The sequence below is a fragment of the Marmota monax genome, unplaced genomic scaffold (assembly GCF_021218885.2).
Source record: "Marmota monax isolate L192 unplaced genomic scaffold, Marmota_monax_Labrador192_F-V1.1 WCK01_AAM20220418_F8-fsc00048, whole genome shotgun sequence".
In the NCBI taxonomy this organism is placed as follows: Eukaryota; Metazoa; Chordata; class Mammalia; order Rodentia; family Sciuridae; genus Marmota; species Marmota monax.
This window is the reverse complement of record NW_026694895.1, coordinates 13493615-13519894: the sequence shown is the minus strand read 5'-3', so window position 1 is coordinate 13519894 and position 26280 is coordinate 13493615. Positions and strand designations below refer to the sequence as shown.

The window sequence follows — 26280 nt, the reverse complement described above, 5'->3', positions numbered from 1 at the left end:
GCCTAAAGCAATATATTTTATTTACATCAAGATGCATTGTATAAACTATATTTGATAAAAGAGATGACTTCACGTTCTCAACTTAAATCAAAGAATGCTTACTTAAGTATTTTTTTAATTGAATCAGACTTTAATGCCATCGTATAATCTTTTGGTTAACAGTGCTCATCTTGATTATTCTAACAAAAGAAAACATGAAAATTAATACTTAGTTGTAGAGCTTGGATATCTATAAAAATACATTAGAAAAAATCAAAAGAGATACCTGGGACGTCCGTAAAGGTTTCTCCAAGGACGGAGATATGGAAATTGAGTCCTAAGTCCTTTAGATGCATTAATACCTTAAAAAAACTCTCTGGATTTTTGTCATGCTCCCTGCAAATAAACACACAAAACATAACTTTTGTTACCTTATGGTATGTATTAGGAAAAGTGGTTGCCCTTCTCACAGGGCCAATTATTTTCAGAACCTATGGCTAAGGTTAGACAACAGAAAGTACATAGTATTTTTCTTTCTCCCAAAATGATATATTTTCCATTTAACACAGATTTTCTTTTTTAAAGGAAAGACCAATCTTCAAAGGATGATTCTTTCTGGATCATGAGGATGTATCAGAAGTGCTTTTCATTTCCACAGGTCTGAATACCTTCCTCCCACACTTCCTGAGCCCCTTTGTGCCCACAAGGAACACACAATTTAGGGTGAGCTTACATACTCCTTTAGTCATCTCACAATTTAAATAACTGAATGAAGAGTCATAAATACAGCAAAAGGGGACAGGTCTGAGACTGTCTGCTGAATATTACATTAGGAATTAAAGCTAATCAACATATAAAAGAGTACTAATAAAAATAATACCTCCATTTAATAGAAACTTTGAAAAACACAGATTATTTTTAGTTTTTTAGTTTTCTTTCTAAAGACAGAATGAGAAGTGAAAGTACACTGAAATAATAATAATAAAAAAACTCCAGTTGGAAAAAAAATCACATTAAAATGGAGGTTTTTTTTTTTAACATTCTAAGGTGTGAATATTTCTGTATTTCTTGCATTTAATTACACTGTTTTAAATTATCTTATTTTGGACAGATGTAGACCAGATGTCTTCAAAATATTTGTTTTTTATTTATAATTCAGAATTTTAACTTCTTTTTATATTACAGAAAAATAGTTATATATCAGCAATTGAATTTCTCATTTACCAACTAATTATGTAAAATAAATCTGTAAATTGATCAAACTGCTATATGAAATATGAAAATTACATCATTCAGGAAATCTCACGAAAAATGACATCTGTACCCCTAAATGTGTTAATTCACAATTCAGTCAATATTTTCAGTATCATGAATTAAAACAAATGCACTTCTAATTAACATTTTAAAATGGCATTTATAATCTTACAAAATTTTAAGATCTTATAGAATTCGAGTTCTTTAACGATTTATTTTAAGCTCTATGTCTCTCAGTTTGATTTACTTCAAATAATAAAGAATGCAATGGCAAAATGTTCATTGCTTTTTAAGATGATGTGCATTACATACATGTACCATTGGGAAGTTTTTGGATAGTTCTCATATATACTACTGCTATGGGCAAGAACAAAGACTCAGAACAGTTTGAGAGGAAAGAATACACCATATGCTATCTTCGACTATATCAATCAAATAGCTGCCACCTTCTCTGTAAAATGTTCTTCTAGTCTGATTCTCTTGGAAATACTTAGATGAAAGAACGGAAACAATATAGCATAATGTATCTGAAAGACGGAGTAACACTGTAGGGAAATCTAGCCACTCAGTTATCTAAATTTTTCATTTTGCGTTCTAAAAATTTTGGCTAGGGATCCCCAAGAGACCATCAAAATATTATAAATATTTCCTACTGTGGTGTGTCTTTGTGTGTGTGTATTAACAAAAAAAGTAGATGCAGTCTGGGGTTGGGAGGAGGTTTAACCGGTGGAGGCTGTAGTTCTTAAGATTCCAATGTAAGTATTTTCAAAGAAGCAGGCTTTATGGTCCTCCATTTTCAATGTTTCTTTACAAGATAAATGCATTACAATCCATCTGTATTCTTTATTATTTCTTACAAATGGCCCAAAGCTTTCATATTCAATAGTCACTTTGCATAAGAACACAAAAGAGATTTGTGTGAATCCCCTTTTGTTTAAACCATAATATATGGCTGAATATAAGGTGAGAGCCTTTTCTTCCTCCAAATTATCCCTCAGAAAAAGAGGCATTTTATTCTAAAGTCCTTATAAAGTCTCTCATAATATCACACACTCTCCATTACTTTGTTTGAACAGAGTACTGTTTGGGGAATATGCATTAGATTGAAACATCATCAACTCATGAGTTTAGAATGGTTTTAACTGTCTTGCAATTGATAGGACTGGTAAGTGGAAGTAAAGAAATTTAATATTGAGATAGATAGTAATTATTTTGGGAGATATGACCTAACAATTCTAAGCTCTGGATCATGTGGAAAACAAGTATTTTAAAGATCACTAAAAAAAGCAACAGAGTAAGTGGTTACTAGAGATCATGAGCAGTAAACAAGTTTTTATAGCTGGGAAAAGATTTCTAGTGATGGCATCAGACGGTTTCACAAGGTCCTGTACCCAAACCACTTAGACTGAATTCCAAATGACAGGTGGTGGAAACAAGCCAGTTGTCTGAAAAGGTAGCACCACCACTCTGATGTCAAGAATGCATGGGAGGGGAGTCGGACCAAAACTACTTCCTGAAATACAAGGGCAATAGTTCTAAAAACCATAATATGTGTTTCAAAGTTTATTTATATCAAATTAGTAGATGGCATATTATAAGCACACACTTCATTATTTTATTTGTATCTTTTCAAGTTTAACATAGTCAATTTAGTTGAAAATTTCTTGGCTTTTTTTTTTAGAAGTGGGAAATTGCTTAATATTCAATCATTAAAGATGTGCACAAACATTAGCCACAGCATGGATGATACTCAGTGACAGAACTCAATGTATTTTGTCCAGCAGGCTACTCATTCTAGATATCTAGTGGAACATCCATAGATCTTACCCCAGTGCCCATGATATTAAGAAGTCCATTGAGCAGAATATGTGAATCTGTCCTAAGTCCCTTTCTAAGAAATCTAATGTGAGATTCTCATACATATAATTTTAGTGAAAGCATTAAATAAGACAGGCTTTAAAGATAATATTGAGTGCCCTTTTCTGCTAATAGCTGTTAAGATTAAATATACATTTAATAACACACCTAAATCTCTAGAACCCCACTTGTAGATTTATGGGCTCCTAAACACTTCTGTTCTTATCCACTCCTGGTAGGAATGTAATTTGAAACTATCTTTTAGAGGACAATTTGGCAATGTACATTATGAGCCTTAAAGTGTGCATAACTATTGCCACAATAATTACCATTTAGAAAAGTTAGCCTATAAAGCAAAGATATGAATAGAAATTCAGGTAGAGTGTTCATAATAGCATTGTTAATAATAGCAACTATCTCTACACAATCTAATGGGGTAAGTATACACACACACACAGAACCAAGGAGAGAGACACACATACATACATGATACAAATACCATGCAGTCATTAAAAATATTATTGCAAAAAATGCTGCAGAAGTATGTATTTGGTACCGAGGATTGAACTCAGTGTTTAACCACTGAGCCACATCCCCAACCCTTTTTTTATACTTTATTTAGAGACAGGATCTTGTTGAGTTGCTTAGGGCCTTGCTAAATTGCTTGCTGAGGCTGGCTTTGAACTCGAAATCCTCTTGCCTCAGCCTCCTGAGCCACTGGGATTACAGGTGTGTACCACTGTGCCTGGCCAGAAGTATCTTTTTTGACATGGAAAAATATTCAAAAACACTTTCAACTAAGAGAGATGGCAAAGTAGCATGTACTATATGATCTGCCTTTGTTAAATATGCCTAGAGAAGTTTGGGATTAAGTAGGCCAAAATGTTAAAAGGGTTTATCTCTAGGAATTGTTATAAATATTTCTTTTTTTCCATTTTTTTCTTTAATAAACATTTCTTACTTTAATCACTTTCGAGGTTTTAAAGAAATCTTCCCTCTCTAATATCATACTATTAGATTGTATTCATAGGCTTTTTGCTTAACTCTATTACATTTTCAGTATTCACAGTAGCATCATCTCTCTGTTCCTTTGACCCCTCCATATTTGACAACTGCCAATCTAGCAAACTTGACTTATCACAGAACATTCAAGCAGATGGGTCAGGGTCCAAGCTTCCCAACAATCTCCAAACTCTTGACTAGGTAAGAATGAAACAGTCTGGCTGGGAATTCTTTGCTCAGCACCCCCATCATGGCAGAAGAGACCAGCACAGAAATATTTCAGGCTTACTGGAAGCAGCAGATACAGCAAGAACAGCTTTTATTCCCAAATATTATTCAGAACATTTGAAAAGCATAAACTGTTTCCATGTGTTTTTTCTTCCTATATCTGTCTCTCTCTGTTGCCTTTCCCATTTCGTTTCTAAGAGCTAAATTTCTTCTTATTCCTCACTTAACATTCGTTCAGTAAATATTTATTGAGGATTTCTAAGTTCTCCATACTTGTCACTTATCCTAAACTGTTATCCTTTCCTATTTTCCCACATAACTTTATACATATGAATGCAATCTCTTTGATCTAGTTCCTTGCCTGGCTTGGGAAGAAACCTGGCTCTTCACAGATATTAGCGTTCCCAGGAGCATGCTCTCTGTGTTGAGAGCTCCATGGAGGAAGGATAAAACATACCTGTTTTGTTAACCATTAAGCACCCAGTGCCCAGTTGAGTAGTCACCCAGATGACTTTTGCTCATCAAAATCTAGTTCTTTGTATTTGGGCACACAGAAGACTCTATATTCACCCCCTTATAGTGGGACCCAGCTAAAGAACTAGTTGTGACTAATGGATTGCTAGTTGATTGACATGCATCACTGTCAACTGAAAACATCCAATAGCAGTTCTGGATACTCCTTTTCCACTGTGGAAAATCTTGTAGAGGTCTTGTGTTAAGATGATGAGGTCAAAAGAGTGAAGTAGACTGGATTGCCATATTGGAGAGCTGCCCTAAACAGGCAACAGATGAAGAAGGTGAGAGATGATACTTGTGTTTAAGCAACTGATATTTGGGATGAGATATGGGATGTGTTCATTTTTGCAGCATAACGTAGCTTACCCTGACCAAAACATCTGTGGAACAAGTTAGCTGCTCTATAAATATCTGTTGAGTAAACGAAGGTGTTGGAAAGACAAGTCACATTTATAGAGTTCCTGTTTTGTTCCAAATCCCGTGCTGAGCACCTGATCATAATCTCACTTGAGCTTCTCAAACAAGTGGTCATACAAATATAACTATTCCTGCATCTAAGGTCACACAGAGTAGGACGAGTCTGCATCTGAAATCACATCATTACAAAGCCATATGTTTCCTTCTCTACAGTCTCTGATTTTTCATTTTATTCTTCCTGTACATAATGAGGAAAAAGAGAGCTGCTACCTTTTGCCCATGGATTCATTTCTGGATAATTAAATCATGGACATTCTTTAGTTTCTTATTACACAGGGTTCAAACTCATTGGACGAGAGATGGCAAGCATTATAGAACTATGATTCCTCCAACACTATAGTTTCCAACTTCATTTTTCTGATACTCTGCTAATCTCTGTCTTTACTGCTTCGTTTCAAAAATCCCATTTCACTTACAAATTCAGTAACATGTCTCATACTAAAAAATACAAGGCTTTAATTTACCATCCTACATGGGCTATCATGATAACTGACTTCTCTACTATGCTTTTTAGGAACATAAACTCTTCATTCACCTCTACATGTCTGATTAGTTTCTTTTCAAATGTACTATTTTTGTTGCTCAAGTGGTATGTCATGCTGGTTCAAATATAATGCAGTCAATTGTCTCAGCCACCAATTTATCAACTTCTTTTTCTACTCCTGCTTATTCTTTCCCTCAGCTATTACTAGTACCTCTCTTTATCTCTACATTTTCCAATAGAAATTATTTACTTAATATTTTTATTCTTTAAAGTTCTTAAAACCCTCCTACCATCGTGTACTTGTAGGTGGCCAGGACCAAAACTATTCCCAGTGGCTTTCTCTGAATATGGTTTATCCTACATTTTGCCCTTTAGACTTTGTTTCAGAGGGAGTGAGAAGTACAGTTCAGAGAAGTGGCCCAGACACTGATTAGCAGTATGCTCAGTATGACCAGCACGTATACTACATCACCCCATGTAGCTTCAGTTCCTTCATTTGTAAAGTGGGATGACAACACCCACATTTGAAAAGTCTGAAGAATGAAGAAAATGCCTGGCACCGTGAAAGTATACAATACACTCTCATATAGTTCTCTATGTTTTGAATTTATGGTATTTTGTTTACCTATTTATTTGATTTTAATTTTTAACTGATACATAAAACCATACCAGTCATACATATTAATCGGAAATTAGGTGATATGTCAATAAATGTATACATTGGGTTGTGTTTAAATTAGGCTATACACATCTATCTCTACAAACATCTATCTTTCTTTCATGGTGAAAACATTCAAAATCCTTTTGTCTAATTTTTTGAGATATACAGTACATAACTGTTACCCACAGTTACCCTACTGTACGATACCACAGTAGATCTTCTTACTCATATCTAACTGTAAGGTAGGACCCCTTGATCAACCTTTCCCAATCCCCCTTTTCTTCTCTACTATCACAATCCCACTCTCGACTTCTTTGAGATCAACTTTTTCATATTCCACATGAGTGAATCATATGATACTTGTCTTTCTCTGCCTTTCTTATGTAACATGCATCCTTTCACATCCTTTCACTTAATTTAATGATCCCAAGTTTCATTTGCATTGATGCAAATGGTAAGATTTCCTTATTTTTATCGCTGAATAGTATTCCATTGTATATGTGTACCATATTTTCTTCATCCATTCATCAGCAGATGGATACTTAGGTTGATTCCATATCTTGGCAACTGTGAATAAACATGGAGTGCAGATGTATATTTGAAATATTGATTTCATTTCCTTTGGATATGTACCCAGTAGTGGAATTGCTGGGTCATATGGAAATTCTATTTTTAATTGTTTTGAACAATCTCTGTACTGTCTTCCATAATGGTTGTACTAATTGACATACCCACCAACAGGGTGCAAGATTTCCTTTTTCTTTACATCCTTGCCAGGTTTGGTATTTTTAATCTTTTTAACAATAACTCTTCCTAGAAATTTTAATAAAAATTCAAGATGCGAAGGAGCTTCATGTTCATTTCTTCAGGAATGGCTTGGGCCAGGGAGAGAAGCTCCCCAATCTCCATCACAAAAAGGGGAAGTCTGGGTGTTGACAGAAGCTAAAATCCTTGTAGAAATTGTGAGGACTTCAAATAGGTCCTAGCATGTAAACAAATGCCACGTGAGTGTAACATGCATCCTTTCACACCGTGTTGCTGCTCCACCTCTAGATAGAAGACACAAGGATTGATGGAGAAGGGTAGAGGGGAACAGAGCCCCGAGAGTTCGAGACCCTGGACTAGGGGCTGTGGGTTAGAATCCTGGAGAGAAGCAAGACCCCAGAAGAGTGAATGTCACTGGGCAGGCATTACTGGGGAGGCTTTGACAGATTCCTGAGCCATGGTTGACTTAAGAGGGAAAGCAAGGTTTCTATGAATGCCATGGAAGGATCACAGAGCTGCTGGCAAACAAAGAGAAGCAAAGGATCCTTTAGTAGTGCCCTGGTTGATAAGAAATGGGGAGCAGAAAAATGGAAGACAGAGACTCTTGAACTTCTTGAGACTTCTATCACCAAATTGAAATGGGCCATCATGCAAAAATTAAGTCACAGAAAAATAAAATTCTAATTTGTACATATCAGAGTTTTATGACATCTGCATGTTCATATTCTCATCTCTCCTTTTAATAGCAAAGGGGGAGATAGCTGTCACTGAAAATCCAATATCTATTAGTGTTCTGGGTCTTGTTCCTGGCCTCATTTTGATAGATCTGTGTTCTTACAGTTAACTTCTATCCTGAAGCCTGTGATCCTACTCCTACATCATAATTCTTTTTTTATGTTTTCAGTATCATCACATTATCTCTTTGTTTTAGTCCGCTTTTTCACTACTGTGATCAAAATAACTGACAAGAACAATTTCAGAGGAAGAAAAGTTTATTTTGGGGCTCATGGTTTCATAGGTCTCAGTCCCTCGATGGCTGACTTGGTAGCTCTGGGCCCACAGTGAGGCAGAACATGGTGGTGGAAAGGTGTGGTGGAAGAAAGCAGCTCTGGACACAGAACTGAGAAGCAGAGAGAGAGACATACTTCTCCTTACTACAAACAAAATATAAACCCCAAAGGCAGGCTCCAAGGATCCACCTCCTCCAGGCACACCCTACCAGTTAATCCCTAGAAGGGAATTAACATACTAATTAGGTTAAAGCTCTCATAACCCAGTCATTTCACTCAAATTGCTTGCATTGTCCCACACATGAGCTTTAGGGGGGACACCTAATATCTAAATCATAACATTCTTTATCCTGGCAATAATTATTGACAAGAAAGGTTTTAACATTTTACAGTTTATAGGTGACTTCACAAATCATTTCACCATAGAACATTAGCTATGTCTCTCTCTCTCTACTTCCTGGGCTTCCGTACAACTTTGTTGCTCCTTCTAGATGAAAGTGCTCTAGCAATGCTACAGCAAGTCTCATGCTTAGTGTGTTCTCTCTTATCCTGACACCAACAATCAGACTCTGCTTTCTTAGAAATGACCCTTGCTTGATTTCCAAATATTGTCTCACAACCATAACCTAAGTGACCTTTTCGCCATTTACATCTTTCCATTCATTCCATCCTGAAGGTTACCCAGAGGAAACCATATCAGACAAATCTTTCTGCCCAATAGGTCTCACATTATTTCTTTCAAAATGTCCCCGCGGCTAAAAGCTTAGGTTCCCCAGGTTCCACTCTCCCTGGATCTTGCACACAGTCATTTTTATTTAGCTATCTAACGTGCCAGTGAGTACTCTTTCTCTGCAACTCTGATCAGGAAGCCCATAGACCAAATTGGTAGGGCATGAAGTATCTTAATTAAGATGAATTGGCCTGCTCCACCCATGGGATGTTATTTAAGCAGCAGCCACCATCCCACATAATTTTATAACATTACAATGTATGTAATTACTTACTCTCAGACTTGGGATGCTCTATGGAACTAAACTTTTTCCTTCCCCAACTCATTCCTATGTCTTTCCACTTTCTATAATAAAGTTTCTCCTTACCGAATGTGGTGACTGCATCATTTAGGTTTTCTTTTGGATTTAAATATGATTCTATATAGGGGATACTTTCAAAACTGCTTGCAAACTTTCCTGAGAACCGCCCTTACAACATGAAGTAAGCACCGCAAGGCCCCGTCCCCAGTGTCTTGATCCCACCCCTCATATGTAACCCCCATCAGCTGTTTACTAAGTAAGCTTCCAGGTTGCTTTCCGAGCACATGCAGATGTACATATTTGTAAATTATTTTTACATATACCTTCTTTATTTTATGAATATAAGATAAATATCAGTCATTCTGCACTTTGCATTTTTGCTACACACATAATAGACATGTCTACATGACTGCATAGATATCCCTTTTTAAAACGGTTACATAATAGTTCAAATTTTATATAAAGTAATTCTTCTACTATTGGACATTTAAAATTGTTCACAATTTTTTGTTGCTTCAAGCTATACTAAAGTGGACATCTGGTTCTCCTTATAACATTTGAATTTTTCATTTGCAGAATTCCTGCTTTGCCTCCTATTATGCAAATGTAGGCATTCCAAATCTACTTACCAAGGTCCCTTTTCTGCGTTTCTACCATGTTCATCTTACTCTTGGAACTAACCTACTTTCAATGTTTGTCTTATTCACTCCTGCTTTGTTATACATTTCACAAGGGCAAAGATCATGATTTTGTATACACTTATAGTAGCCCCATTTATTCCAATGCCTGACACATAGTCAAAGAGTTATTAAGTTGAATTGACTCTAAACTTAGATCACTTCCCTATAAATCTAATATTTTATTCCCCTACCATAAATAGGTATTTTACTCCTTATATATAAGAGGAATATAAAGGGTGATCACTTGGCTTTTGCAATGATAACTCATCTGTAATCCTTAAAAACTAAACTGTCACCCCATCAAAAAGGACTAAGAATTAAACTCTCTAGAATCAACATGTCATTACTCTCCCAAACACTCCAGAATCTCATGTTTGAATATAAGAAAGTTGATCCCAAACTTGTCATACCAATATCTGGCCAATTATTCTTTTACAAATAATTTGAGGCATGCTTGCACATCTCCATTTTTATAGTATGCCATTACCACCCCAAACATGGGGAGCATGACTGAGCCTAAATCTTTCCTATGTCAATTTATTTTGATATTGTGATTATAATATTTTTCGTCCTCTCTTTTTTTTGGGAGGGGGGAGGGTGGTGGAGCTGGGGATCAAACCCAGGGCCTGGGTGTACTAATGGTATTCTCTCCAACATAATATTCCTTATCTATTCCTTCTCTGAAAATGTAAAGTAACCAGAAAACATTGAAATTAAGTTGCCCCATCCAACATTCAAGCATTTCCATCATTCCTAGTCTCTCATATTTTCTGCCCTTGCTTTTTGCCCACAATTCTTGTGTCTGGAATACACTCCCCTTCTCTCTGCCATCCTTGTCTATTACCTCCTTCCCTTACTTTAAATTTATTGTTACTTGTAGTCATCCCTGAGAAATTCCATCTCACTCTGACTCACTCCTGCACTAACATTCATTTACTTCTGATGATTTCATGAATGTGTCCTTCTACATTATTTCATATTTACTTGTATGCTGTCCTCTCATAATTAGTCTGAAAACCCTACACGTCAGAGAAACCTTTGACTCCATGGGTTGAAAGGCCCTCAAAATATGACTTAAAATGAATGAATGAATGATGGTTTCACCCTGGCTGAATAAAGCCAGTTATATTTTTTAAAGTATGGTAGGACAGGATTATGGAATGACATGAAGGATCTTTTTTTTTTTTTAAATGTAGAATTAAACATGGTCTGGAATTATTAGTGCCTTTCATCAAAATGGATTTCAATTCTTAATAACAGGTTTTCATGTTCAGCTGTGGACATTTTGTCAAGTCTGGAAGTGACAAGGCCTTCAATCATATGGGAAAGAATCTTAATTTGAAGAGAAAAAACCCACTCCAAAACTTGTTTCTGATTTAAGGAATGTTAAAATAGAAATGGAGAGGATCCAAGATGGCTGGCCAGAGGGAGGCAGCATTCTGTGTTGCTGGGACAAAGTTGTGAGAATACTGCTTATCTGTGAGTGATATTCCTGCTCCCTTGCAGGAAACACGGCCACCTTGCCAGCCTCAGTGTCACAGCAGGTCTCCCAACTACTAGCCCATGCAGGACTGCCAGGTACTGAGTGGGACCATTGGCATCAGAACCTGTGCAGAACTTTCGGCCACCCACCTGAGCAGAAATCACGGATGCTGCTCCCACGCAGGACACCCAGCAGCTTCCTATATCCAGAAACTCTGGCTGCCACTATCAGTGTGTGGACCCACATCCACCAGCATGGCGCTCCCCCGGTTGCTGCCATCTTGGGACTCTGCAGCAGTGGAGATAGTTCCCTATGTGCAGTAGCCTGCCTGCACCTGAGAACTTCACACAGGCTCTGAAGATAGCCAACAGACACACACTGCATACCACAGAGCTTATCTCTGAACTCATCATCCAACACCATCACCTGGTTCCTCCCACCCAACCCAACACTCTATCGCTGAAAGCAGGAGCCTCCATCTTGGGTCACCTTCATCACATCTTCAGTGGGGGCAATTCCAAGTTTGGAACTCTCGCTGGCCAGATTTCTCTTTTACACTTCCTAAGATATAATAACTCTATATCCTCACCTCCTACCTCCTCAACACGTCATCCTATCCTTCACCCCCAGTTCTTTGTCCACCATCAGAAACTATAAACCCTTTTACAAACCTACAGAGTATATTGTAGATAATAATTGAATTCACCATTTCTGTACATTGTGACCAAACTATAAATGTCTTAATAGCAAACATTTGTTTTCAGGGTGTATATTGTTTATATTGGGGTCTGTTAACATTATCCTTTACCTCAAAGAAGAGGTATTGTAACCCTACAGGGGCACTACAAGCCTATAGGGTAAAACCCATAACACCTCAGATCCTCAGTGCTAAAAGGGAAGTCACACAAGCAATATGAAAAGACGGGGGAAGAAAGTGACTCCAAACAAATCAAGATACCATATTATTAGAATCCATGGCCAGCACAGCAGAAGAAATTAAGAAAAGGAGTTCAGGATGTACATGATTAAAATGTTCTGAGAATTAAAGCATGATATAAGAGAGCAAATACAGGCAGCAAAATCATTTTGACAAAGAGCTACATAAACAAATACAGGAAGCAAAAGATTACTTCAATAGAGAGACACAGGTTCTTAAACAACAACAACAACAACAACAACAACAACAAACCCAAACAGAAATCCTTGAAATGAAAGAAACAACCAAATTAAAAGCTCAAATGAAAGCATCACCAACAGATTAGATCACTTGGAAGACAGGACCTCAGACAATGAAGAAAAAATATATATAAATTTGAAAAGAATGTAGACCACACAGTGAAAATGTAAGAAACCATAAGCAGAACATTCAAGAAATATGGGATAGCATAAGAACAAATTTAAGAGTTATTGGGATAGAGGAAGGCATAGGGTTCCAAACCAAAGGAATGAGCAATCTAGTCAATGAAATAATATCAGAAAATTTTCCAAACATGAAGAATGAATTGGAAAACCAAATTCAAGAGGCTTACAAGATGCCAAATGTACAAAATCACAACAGATCCACACCAAGGCACATTATAATGAAAATTCCTAACATACAGAATAAGGAGAGAATATTAAAAGCCACGAGAGAAAGGAATCAGATTACATATAGGGGGAAACCAATTAGATTATGTGCAGATTTTTCAACTCAGACCCAGAAAGCTAGAAGATCCTGGAACAACATACATCAAGCTCTGAAAGAAAATAGATTCCAACCAAGAATCTTATATCCAGCAAAATTAAGCTTTAGATTTGATGATGAAATAAAAACATCCCACGATAAACAAAAGTTAAAAGAATTTATAACTTGAAAGCCGGCACTACAGAACATCCACAGCAAAATATTCTCTAAAGAAGAACTGAAAAACAACAATGAAAATCAGCAAAGGGAGGTATTACACTAAAGGAAAAACTAATCCAAGGAGAAACCAAGTCAAGTGAAATACCAAAAATAAAAATGGATGGGAATACAAATCAATGTTAATGACCTAAACTCACCAATCAAAAGTCATAAACTGGAAGAATTGATTAAAAAAAAAAAGACCCAACAATACGCTGTCTCCAAGACTTATCTCATAGGAAAAGACATCCACAGACTGAAGGTGAAAGGTTGGGAAAAATCATACCACTTATATGGACTGCCAAAGCAAGCAGGGGTTTCCATACTCATATCAAATAAAGTAGACTTCAAGTCAAAGTTAATCAAAAGGGACAAAGAAGGATATTTCATCTTTCATGTTTAGGGGAACTGTTCATCAACAAGACATAACAATAATAAATGTATATGCCCCAAACAATGGAGTGCCTCCGTTCATCAAACAAATTCTTCTCAAGTTCAAATGTCAAATAGACCACAACACAATAATTATGGGTGACTTTAACACACTTCTTTCACCACTGGATAGATCGTCCAAACAAAAGCTGAACAAAGTAACTATAGAACTCAATAATACAATCAATAACATAGACATAACTGACGTATTTAGAATATTTCATCCTTCAATGAACGAAGACACTTTCTTCTCAGCAGCACATCGATCGTTCTCTAAAATACCATATATTATGTCACAAGCAACTCAGAAAATATAAAGAAGTAGAGATACTACCCTGCATTCTATCAGATCATAATGGAATGAAATTAGAAATCAATAATAAAATAAAAAATAAAAGCTACTCCAACACCTGGAGACTAAATAATATGCTACTGAATGATCAGACATCAAGGAGGAGATTAAAAAATTCTTAGAGGTGAATGAGAACACAGATATAACGTATCAAAATCTCTGGGACTCTGTGAAAGCAGTACTAAGAGGAAAGTTCATTGCATGGAATTAATTCCTTAAAAGAAGAAAAAGTCAACAAATAAATGACTTTAACATTGCATCTCAACGCCCTAGAAAAAGAAGAACAAATCAACACCAAAAGCAGTAGAAGACAGGAAATAATTAAAATCAGAGCTGAAATCAATGAAATTGAAACAAAAGAAGCAATTGGAAAAATTGACAAAACAAAAAGTTGGTTCTTTGAAAAAATAAATAAAATTGACAAACCCTTAGCCAAGCTAATGAAGAGAAGGAGAGAGAAAACTCAAATTACTAACATACATGATGAAAAAGGAAATATCACAATAGACACTACAGAAATACAGAAGATAATTAGAAATTATTTTGAAAACTTATACTCCAATAAAAGAAAATATTGATGGCATTGACAAATTTCTAGAGTCATATGATTTGCCCAAATTGAATCAGGATGATATACACAATTTAAACAGATCAATTTCAAGCGATGAAATAGAAGATGCCATCAGAAGCCTACCAACCAAAAAAAGCCCAAGAACAGATAGATACACAGCCAAGTTCTATAAGACCTTTAAAGAAAAACTAATACCAATACTCTTCAATTTATTTCAGGAAATAGAAAAAGAGGGAGTACTTTCAAACTCATTCTATAAGTCCAATATCACTCTGATTCCAACACCAGGCAAAGACACATCAATAAAAAAAAAGAAAACTTCAGACCAATATCTCTAATGAACATACATGCAAAAATTCTCAATAAAATTCTGGCAAATTGAATACAAAAACATATCAAAAAGATATTGCACCATGATCAAGTGGGGTTCATCCCGGGAATGTAATGTTGGTTCAACATATGGAAATCAATAAATGTAATTCATCACATCAACTGACTTAAAGATAAGAACCATATGATAATCTCAATAGATGCAGAAAAAGCATTCGACAATATACAGCACCATTCATGTTCAAAACTCTAGAAAAACTAGCGATAATAGGAACATATCTCAACATTGTGAAAGCTACCTTAGCTAAGCCCCAGGCCAACATTATTTTAAATGGAGAATAATTAAAAGCATTCCCTCTAAAAACTGGAACAAGATAGGGATGCCCTCTTTCACCACTTCTATTTAACATAGCTCTTGAAGCACTGGCCAGAATAATTAGACAGATGAAAAAAATTAAAGAGATCAGAAGAACTCAAATTAGCACTCTTTGTTGCCGATATGATTCTATACCTAGAAGACACAAAGAATTCCACCAGAAAACTTCTAGAACTAGTAAATGAATTCAGCAAAGTAGCAGGATACAAAATCAACACCCATAAATCAAAGACATTCCTGTATATCAGTGACAAATTCTCTGAAAGGGAAATGAGGAAAACTACCCTCAAAACAAAACAAAACAAAACAAACAACTTGGGAATCAACCTAAGGAAAGAGAAGACCTCTATAACGGAAACTACAGAACACTAAGAAATAAAGACCTTAGAAGATGGAAAGAGCTCCCTTGTTATTGGATAGGCAGAATTAATATTGTCAAAATGACCATACTACCAAAAGCATTATACAGATTTCATGCAATTCCAATCAAAATCCCAATGACATTCCTCATAGACATAGAAAAAGCAGTCATGAAATTCATCTGGAAAAATAAGAGGCCCAGAATAGCTAAAGCAATTCTTAGCAAGAAGAGTGAAGCAGGTGACATTTTTATACCAGACCTTAAACTATACTACAAAGCAAGAGTAACAAAAACGACATGGCATTGGCACCAAAATAGACTGGTAGACCAATGGTACAGAATAGAGGACACAGAGACTAACCCACTTAATTACAGTTATATTAAACAAAGGTGCCAAAAACATACATTAGAGAAAAGATAGCCTCTTTGACAAATGGCGCCAGGAAAACTGGAAATCCATATAAAACAAAATAAAATTAAACCCCTCTCTCACACCATGCACAAAACTCAACTCAAAGTAGATCAAGGATCAAGACCCTGCACCTAATAGAAGAAAACGTAGATGCAAATATCCATCACATCAGATTAGGCCCCTACTTCTTTAATAAGACTCCTATACTGCAAGAATTAATAAATGGGATGGACTCAAACTATAAAGCTTCTTCTCAGGAAAAATAATCAGTAAGGTGAATGGAGAGCCTACAGCTTGGAAGCAAATTTTTACCATGTGCACATTAGATAGAGCACTAATCTCTGGGGTATACAAAGAACTCAAAAAGGTAAACAGCAAAAACACAAATAACCCAATCAATAAAAGGGTCAAGGAATGGAACAGATACTTCTCAGAAGAAGATGATATACAATCAATCAACAAATATATGAAAAAATGTTAAACATCTCTAGCAATTAGAGAAATGCAAGTCAAAACTACTCTAAGATTTCATCTCACTCCAGTCATGATGGTAGCTATTAAGATCACAAACAACAATAAGTGTTGGTGAGGATGTGGGGGAAAAGGCAGACTCATACATTGCTGGTGGGACTGCAAAATGGTGCAGCCAATATGGAAAGCAGTATGAAGATTCCTTGGAAAACTGGGAATGGAACCACCTTTTGACCCAGCTATCCCACTCCTTGGTCTATACCTAAAGGATTTTAAAACAGCATACTACAGAGGCACAGCCACATCAATGTTTATTGCAGCATAATTCACAATAGCTAAACTGTGAAACCAACCTAGATGCCCTTCATCAGATGAATAAAGAAAATATGGTATATATATATATATATATATACAATGAAATATCACTCATTAATAAAATAGAGTAAAATCATGACATTTACAGTTAAATGGATGGAGCTGGAGCTGGAGAATATACAGCTAAGTAAAGTTAGCCAATCCCAAAATACCAAATGCCTAATGTTTTCTTGGATATGAGGAGGCTGATTTATAGTGGGGTTGGGAGGGGAGGAGGGGAGCATGAGAAGACTAAATGAACCCTAGAGAGGGCAAAGAGGTGAAAGAGAAAGGGAGGGGGCATGGGGCTAGAAAAGAGGGTGGAATGAGATGGACATCATTACTCTAAGTACATGTATAAAGACACAAATTGTGTGAATATAGTGAATAGTTTGTGTATAACCAGAGATATGAAAAATTGTGTTCTATATGTGTAATATGAATTGCAATGCATTCTTCTGTCATATATAACAAATTAGTATACAAAATTAAAAAAATAGAAATGGGCAGAGTGATTAATAAAAAAATCCCTCCAGAAAGGAGAAAAGTGCTACAGCTCTGTACATTTTCTTTATGAAGCCTGTTTCTGGACCCAACTGAGACTGGTGTGTTTCCTGGCTAACACAGAGACCTCAAGGAAGAGCCAGACCCCTTACTCAGCAGTGACTGCTAAACACATCGGATTATCATGGCAGTGACCATGGAAAAGATGAATACAATATGGAATGTCTGTTCACTGAAGACCTGTTCAAAGTGATGTGCTCATGTTGCTACATATGTTGCATTTTTTCATTGTATAATTAGCATTAATAATATATCTCATCTTTTCTACATTTCTCAAATGAAACAAATCTGTATTATGCTACTTAGTCCCTTTTATGGTATGAAAGAAAAAAGTGCAGCCTCAAGTATTGTTACCTCCGTGTTTTGTTACATACTAAAGATATTAAGAGCTAATCACATTAGGTTCCAAAGGTAGACTCATTATTTGTATGAAAGAGTAAGAGATTCTGACTACTGCAATAACAACATCACATATCAACTTTGTCACAAATGCAAATGACATACTCAGTACTCAATAAATGGCAGTTATTATTTATAAAATGGAGTTACAGATATGATTTAAAGTAAAATTTGTATTTGTGTATAAGGGCACCCAAGTCCATCACTGAAGTTTTCTTTTCAGGACTGTATTATAATCTTATGAAATGAAACTTCAAGTTCAGTCACCCAAGCCACAATCAACCCAGCCACCTTCACATCAATGATCAATCCTTATGCCAAGTGCTAATTATCAACTAAATGTATATTTTGTTTCTGAGACAATTCAGAGCCTCATCATTCCTTCCTGGGATTTACAGCTGGAATTAGGGGAGTAAATTTTCATTTCTCACCCTGGGGGTTATCCAAAAGCAGCAAGGAGGAACAGAAATACAAGTGCAAACATTATTTTTCAGAACAGGAAGAAATCAAAATCCCTAAAATTATAAGAAGATAGAAAAGCTGCTAAACATAGTGAATACTGAAAAAGTGTGTAGGTCAAAGTGGAAGAAGGATAGATGTCCTTCTTGGATGTTCAGAGGGAACTGGCAGAAAGAGGTTCTCCAGCATGTTACTGAGCATGAGGCCACAAATACCTCCTTAGTAAACATGGACAGGTCTGTGGGTTGCTGGTGCTGAGAGTTTCCCTAAGCTTGGTTCAACCTGGAGAAGAAGGGAATGAAGTGCTAAGTAGGGGATCAGTCAGAGAAGCTGTTTTTGCCACAAGGAATATGTCTGATAATGATCTTGTCTTGGAGGATTAAACAAGTACATTGGGTGGCACAAAAAACCTTTTATTTCCTAAATACATAATACATTCATGTTTATGAAAATTAGAGTGGCACTGGTAATTAAATTTCCCATGTAACATCTTAGAATAAGGTAAGCATTTAAAAGGTTTTAGAAAATGTTACTTTGGTCTTAGACTCAGATTTCATGGAAATAGTTATTTTTCTTAAAAATGGAATCTATAGCATATTTTCTAAATGAGAAGCTTTACTCAAAGTTTTAATATTATTGTATATATATTTATAATGCTATGTCTATTAGGAAAAAATCCATACATATTCTAGAAAGAAGTATGTATTTGAGGAACAGAATTAAGAGATTATTTTTTTTTCTTTTTTTTTTCTTATACAGTTTCTTTAGTACTCATTCCAAGTTTGCTACTTTTTTATACTTTCAATATTTTGACAGTTATTTAAACTTAAGTTATTGTATATATGAGTACATTTTAGATTTGTGAAGTGTTAAATAAGACATAATTTTAACCATTTAAATTAAAGGAAGAAATTAGTAGCTTAATGTCTTTGTTGCATTACTGGACAGATATATAATAAATGCCTCTGACTACATGCTTTCCTCTGTAAACCAGGTTCCCAAAATAAAATCCACAAAGCAGAGGTTTTAAAGGTTTTTTTCCTTTACTTGAATATCATTTACATTTAGGAAGGATGCCAGGCAGACCCACTTGGTTTTCAAAATGATCTGGAACAATTGTTTATGGTTCTAGGGTCCATTTAATTGGTATTATTTTTACAGTCATTATTTTAAGTATAAAAATTCAGAACAACAGTAAAATCTGTTACCTAGAGTATTTTGGCCTCAGGACAAGCATATCTTTGTTTAAAGTCAGGAATCCATCTGATGAGGGACTGAACATTCTGTAGGCCATACAGGCTTTGTATAAGGTACGGGGGTCCAAGTATGCTTAATGGGAACAGGAGTATCCATCCACAAGGACCAAAAACTCAAGAGAAAGGTGGTCTCTTCTGTGCTATAATTTTAGAGATAAGAAAGAAAATCCATTGTCCACCAAGTTTCATTTATTACTTTAAAAATGACTGAAATTCTTAAGACTGGAGCCTTTCTGCACTGTCCTTGGAGTAAAGTTTTAGTGAGGTACTTTGTTCAGTTGTTTTATACTAAACATGATGTAATATGGTTAGATGAATAAGTGAAATTTCCCTTTTTGAGTTTCATTTTGTAACAGTAGGTAAAAAAAGAAACCTCTTTTAAAATGTAAAAATCCCTGGGGAAATAACACATGAAGATATTAGCAAGGATTTATACTTTAGTGTGATGTAATCTAAAAGTATCAGGGTGTGCGTATCTTGTACTCTTTTGTGATTAATGTATTGAAATAGATCTTGAAGAGAAGGTAAGTTGAGGTGCTTAAAGAGGATGGTCAAGAAAGATTTTTGGAATGTGAAGAATATATAAGGAGGGTAAAAATTGCATGAAATATCGAACAAAAAAGGTTTGGGTACCTGGGGAAAGACAACAATGTTCAAACCAGGAGGAGGGTGAGTAGGCAGAGCCTGCCACAGAAAAACTGTAAACATTTCACAATTGCTGGAGGCTGGCATATTCAAAATAAGGATTTGGTCTACAACAGTTAAGCTTTCAAGATGGTCTAATATTTAGCATTCCTGAGATCCAGAGGAGCAGTCCTGAGACGAGAGGAGACCCAGAGGAGCAGTCCTGAGTATGAGAGGAGATCAAAGTTTCTAGAATTCAGGTTGAAAATCTGCTAAACATAATGAGATATATGGGATATCTATATAGGATATCAAGAAGTCACTGATACCAGGAACCAATCATGCCACTGTTCACCTTGACTTCATGTTACACACAGAACCATGAAGGTAGCACTCCTTCCAGTTTTGGTCAAGCCCTTTTTGAACTCCCTGAACACAGGTTCACATTTGCATTAGTTCACTGCTTTCTCTTGTAACATATGTGGCTCAGGAATTAGGAATAACGTGTCTATTGGAATCTCTTTTTCAATTATCCTCACTTCTTCAATGAAGCATTGCCTAACATTTCCTGGCAGAATTAGTTGCTTCCTCTTTTGGGTTTTCATTTATTATGTTGTACTGCAATAATCCGGGAGCTCTCTGAGGCAGGAGTCTCAAAAGAAGCCATATTGATACACATGTGTAAAAGGATAATATTTGAAGTATTAATCAATGTGTTTAACATGCTTCCTCTCTTGGTACTTCCTACTTTGCAAATCTTTCCTCTGCTACCCTCAGCAATGAAAGTCAGGATAGTATATAGTTCATGCCCTTAAGGTAAGTTTATTAAATAGACATGCAAGGAAAATAAATTAATTCTTGATTTCTATATTAAAACTCTAAGACAGAGGCCTAAAGAATAGTTTTGAAGAACACCACCAAGTGGGTCTTTCTCAACACTCTCCATTCCCCCCCCCCTCAAAAGGCATAAACAAAACAAAATAAAATAATCAGTGGGCTGGAGAGGCAAGTTGGAGAGGTAATTTGGAGAGGCTGTAGATACATTTGAGTGGAGATCCAGTACTGAAAACTAGGAAGAACAGGGTGGCAGAGAGTCAGTGTGATGGGAGAATGTCCATGACCTGTGCCTTTTCTTCTAGAACACAGAGAGGCAGTAGATTTGCAGGCTTTCCTATGGCTACCAGGGTACAGAACAATGTAAGAAAATAAATAAGCTGGTTCGGGGAAGACTGAAAGCAAGCTTGCTATGTTCTGAGGTCTATGGGTATTGGAGAGCAATCAAATTTCCTAAGCCCCTGAGTATGATAAAGTAGTTACCGGACACAGCCAGCATGACACAGTAGTGCTGCATCAAGCTGAAGGTCCCCTGTAGTGCACACTGATATGGACAGTGCCATCTGTAGGTAGACAGGAACTTAGTGCAGGAGAAACCAGTACTTGAGATGATCACCAAGAAATGGACACAACAATAATCTTTTCAGATGATACCAATGTGACCATAAGCCATGTCTCCTGATGTTGCTAAGCATTCTTAGAACTTAGGCTGAGTTACAGAGAAACAGAGATTAATAACAATGGTGAAAAGTTATGTACTGTGCAGTCAGTGTAACGGTAGCTCAGTGGTAGAGCGCTTGCCTACCATGCGTGAGGCACTGGGTTTGATCCTCAGCACCACATAAACATAAACAAATAGAATAAAGGCATTCTGCGGTTGGGGCTGGGGCTCAGTGGTAAAGCGCTTGCCTAGCATGTGTGAGGCCCTGGGTTCGATCCTCAGCACCACATAAAAATAAATAAAATAAAGGTATTGTGTCCAATAAAAAAGAGAATAAAGAATAAAGGCATTCTGTCCATCTACAACTACAAAAAAAATTCATAAAAGTTATATAGTACACCATTTATACAAATCAGGAACTCCTTTAGAACTACTGAGTAGATTAAATCATTTAATACTCATACTCCATGAGGTAGGTACCATTCTTCTACTTAAGTTATAGAAGAAACTGAAGGTGTACAGAACACTGCCCAGGGTGTCCAGTGGTAAGTGGCAGACCTCGAGTCAAACCAGGCAGTCTGGCTGCACAGTCTGTGCATACTTCACAATCTGGCATACGTGGGCCTGGGGGAATGGAACCTTCCTTACCTCATGTAAATTTGTGCATAATGTGTGAATAACTCAATGAGAGAATGGTTCTTGGGTTCTTTGCACTTGATCCTATAGTTTAAGTTCACTTAATGTAGCTTATATGCTAAATTGCAAGTATAAATTCTTGCATTTCAAAGGGAAACATTATTCTAATATATTTTTAAATAAGTGCTTTATACAGAAACAATATAGGTTAATGAATGAATATGGTTGCTTTCACTGTCATTTCACTTAAGGAGTTCCTACTAATTCACCTTTCTCCAGCTCAGATATGTTTTTAAGATATTGTTTACTTTCCTTACTTTTTATTCATTTATCCTTCTCTAATTATATTTTATTCAATCTCAATGTTTTAAGTTTTTATCTAGAAAAAAATCCACGTTAAGACCTCCTCCTTTCTATTCTACTCTATTATATAAAGAATTTTAAAATAATTTGATTAATTTCTTAATAAAAATATCCATCCATAATGTAATAAATACCCATCTACTGACTGGTGGTAATTATGAAGCTAAAATTGCCAAAATGTTTAACCACATAAAGTTTAACTCTCAAAGAACTATGGGCAAGAACAATAGAACCCCGTGGAGGTGGAGATTCACATAAGAGGAGGGGATGTGCCAAGGAAGTGCTCCTCCTAAAACACTCATCTCCTTCACCCACCAGCTCTCCAATATCATGGCAGAGAAAGCGCAAGTTGGCTCTTAGAGGATAGTGATGATTTATACAGATACGGAAGAAGAAGGATGGCATTGCAAACAAGGAACAGAACATGAGTAAAAGCATAAATTGCAAAAAGCAAAGTAAAACTCATGCTTCCTGGTTACACACACACACACACCTATACATGCATGCACATATATACATACATATGCATCACACTCATACACATGTGAGTGTGTATTTGTTTATTCTTTGTTCACTTTTCACATTCTCCTAAGGTTGGCCAGAAGAGTGAGGTTTGGCTCTATGGTAGAGCAGGAGTTTCAAAGTGATGGCAGTCAGTAAGAGCTGAGTAGGGTCACCTGCCCCTTATGGAGTGTGGTGTTCTCCAGTTTACCACCATTCTCACCTAGCCCTTTCACTCATTATCAACTGGTCCCTGTAAGTCTGTGAGTCTATGATCCTAGGGCAGTGGTTCTCAACACTGCATGTTGTGAATCTTAGGTAATTATCACAAATGCCAATACCCAGGCTCTATCTCAGACAAAAGTGAATCAGAATTTCAGCATGGGGGCTCATGCATGGCTATTTCTATATGCAGGAAGGATTGATCACCACTGTCCTATGAGGTCTTATTTGCTAGATTAAGGCAGTTCTTCTAAAAAAAAAAAAAATCCCTTGTAGACCAGTAGTTCTCAATTACGGCTGCACAAGAGAGTTAGATCCTGGCTACACAAGAGAGCCAGAGTTATCTGGAAAGCTTAAAAAATTAATGTTAAGAGCTTCACTCTCAAAAATTGCTGTTTAATTGGTATAAGGCAAACAAGCATTCCTAATTTTGAAAAATTCCTCATTCTAATGGGCAGCCAGGGTTGAGACCACTGATAAAAAAGTAAAAGCCATGGAAGGACACAGAGCAAAATGATATTAAAAAGAGTAAAGAGATTGAGATAGACACTCTAGATATAAACTGAAGCGTTAAGGTTGTAGATTAAATGGCCACATGGTCCATTTTCTGTTGCTAAAAAAAAAATGCTTGAGGCTGGGTACTTTATAAAGAAGTTTTGGAAGCTGGAAATCCAAGATTAGGCAGCCCTGTTAATACTGGTGAGGGCCATGATGGCTGTGTCACACATGGCTCATGGCATTTTGATGAGAGTGCCACACAAGAGGGAGAGATTACATGGCAAGACAGGAAGCCAGAGCAACTCAGAGGGCAGCCTTGCTTGTTTTATAACAGCTCACTTCCACAGGAACTAGCTCATTCTGAGAGAGCAGCATTAATCTCTTCTAGGAGCAGCACCCTTAGTGCACAAATTACCTCCCTCTAGGCCACACCTTGCAGGTTCTACAACCTCTTAATATCACCTCACTGAGGACCAAGCTTCCAACTCACGAACCCCTGGGGGACAAACTGCATCCAAAACGTAGCAGCAGTTTAAGTTTACATTAGTGAGGGTTAGAATAAGGAGTGTGGGCAGTGGGAGAATGGAAAGAAAAGTAGGCATGGTGAAGACAAGCTTGTCCTTACAGATCAGTAAAAATATCCTGCCATTTCCTAATCTCACATCTGCCCGCAAGCAAGTGCGAAATCTGACATCAAGCTACCTGAGTGGTCAAACTAAGAAACAACCTTAACTGAGAATTCAGTGTGAAATAGTACAGGGCTGTTAGTTCCCCTAAGCATTGACAGAGGCCAATAGATAGCCCCTCAGAGAATTTCAGATACAGTTGTCAGGTCTCAGAGAATTTCCCATGGTAAAGTTTAAAAAACATATGGGCACCTGGTCAAAAATAAAAGAAAATAACTCAAGGGGCACAAAAGAACATGAGCCAAGAGTGGAAAAAGAACCCCCAAACCCAGCAGATCCCCAAATGTTTCATATATTGGAAATATCAAACATGAAAGGTAAAGTAATATATTTTAAGTGTTTGAAGACAGAGGAGACTACATGTATGAAGAGCAAGGGGCTATCAAAAATGTTCAAAATATTTCAATTAATAAGAAGTTTGAGAAGTAAAAATAAATACTAATTGATATTAAAAAGTAAAAGGCTGCTATTAATAGCAAATTAAGTTTGAAGGAATTAAAGATAAATATAAAAGAGAAATCTAAGATAAAGCAAAATCTAAGATAAATCAAAGCTAAATCTAAAAAAATTACCCAGAATTCAGATACAGGGTAAAAAAGACATGGAAAATGAAAGTTCATGAAATATGAGGTAATTAGAAAGATCAAGATACAGAATTCTAAAACAAGAGAGAGAATGAAACAGAAGTAATAGTTGAAGATGTAATGGTAAACATTTTCCAGTACTGAAGGAAGACACCAACCCTAAGATTTATTAATTCCAAAAAACTCCAAGTGATATCAAAAAAAAAGGAAAGAAAGAAATATATTTTGAGACATATATAAGAGTGAGGTGAAGAATACCAAAGACAAAGTCTAAATCTTTAAAATAGCCAGAAGGAAAAATCTGATTAAATAACTTCTAAATAGCAAAATAAAGCTGAGAAATAGTAAAATCATTTTGGAATTGTATGGTTAGTGAACATATCCTCAAAGAACAATGAAGAAAAGAGATTTTTTAAATGAGTTTGTCACCAACAGTTCCTCACTAAAAGTAATTCCTAGAGATGTTCTTCAGGCAGAAGAAGAGGTCTGATGTGCAAGAGGGAAAGAAGGCAAAGAAAGAGGTGGATAGGTGGGTAAGTTTGTATACTAAAATCATCAGGAGAGTTACCAAAAATCAAAATGGTATGTAAGTTACAAAGAGAAATATGGAATGAAAGATATATCTACAGTGCCAATCATTTATGTGTGGGAGATTTCGGCAGTGAGTTAGTGATGTAGCCAAGACCTGAGCTTTGATGGCTGGTACTCCACAGAAGACAGAAGAGGTAAGCAATGCTGTTCTCCCCTAGAGACTCTGGAGGGGGCAGGGCCATAATGATCTTAATTTCAGTCCAGTGATACTGATTTCTGACTATGAACTCCAGAACTGTGGGAGAATACGTTCTGTTATTTTAGGCTTCCAGGTCTGTGGCAATTTGCCATAACAGCCATAGGAAGCCAATGTAGAGTTAAAATTAAGAGTAATTGCACACGATAATTAGTGTGTATGAAGCGTGAGAGATGTCAATGTACCATTCGTAAACAGAAACATAAAGTAGTTTTGGGGACAAAAGCAAGAATTTGGA

General features: G+C 36.3%; 1 protein-coding gene across 9 annotated transcripts in view; it reads right to left on the bottom strand.

The window, feature by feature from the left end:
* Positions 1-26280, bottom strand: part of Gtdc1 (glycosyltransferase like domain containing 1) — a 382956-nt gene that overhangs the window by 30189 nt on the left and 326487 nt on the right. For all 9 annotated transcript variants that reach the window (XR_009225165.1, XM_046426876.2, XM_058573487.1 and 6 more), the window contains one exon: positions 266-375. Coding sequence is in view for 8 of the 9 variants with exons in the window: in XM_046426876.2 (XP_046282832.1) it covers positions 266-375 (110 nt within the window). In the remaining variant the exon portion in view is untranslated. The remainder of the gene's footprint in view (positions 1-265; positions 376-26280) is intronic.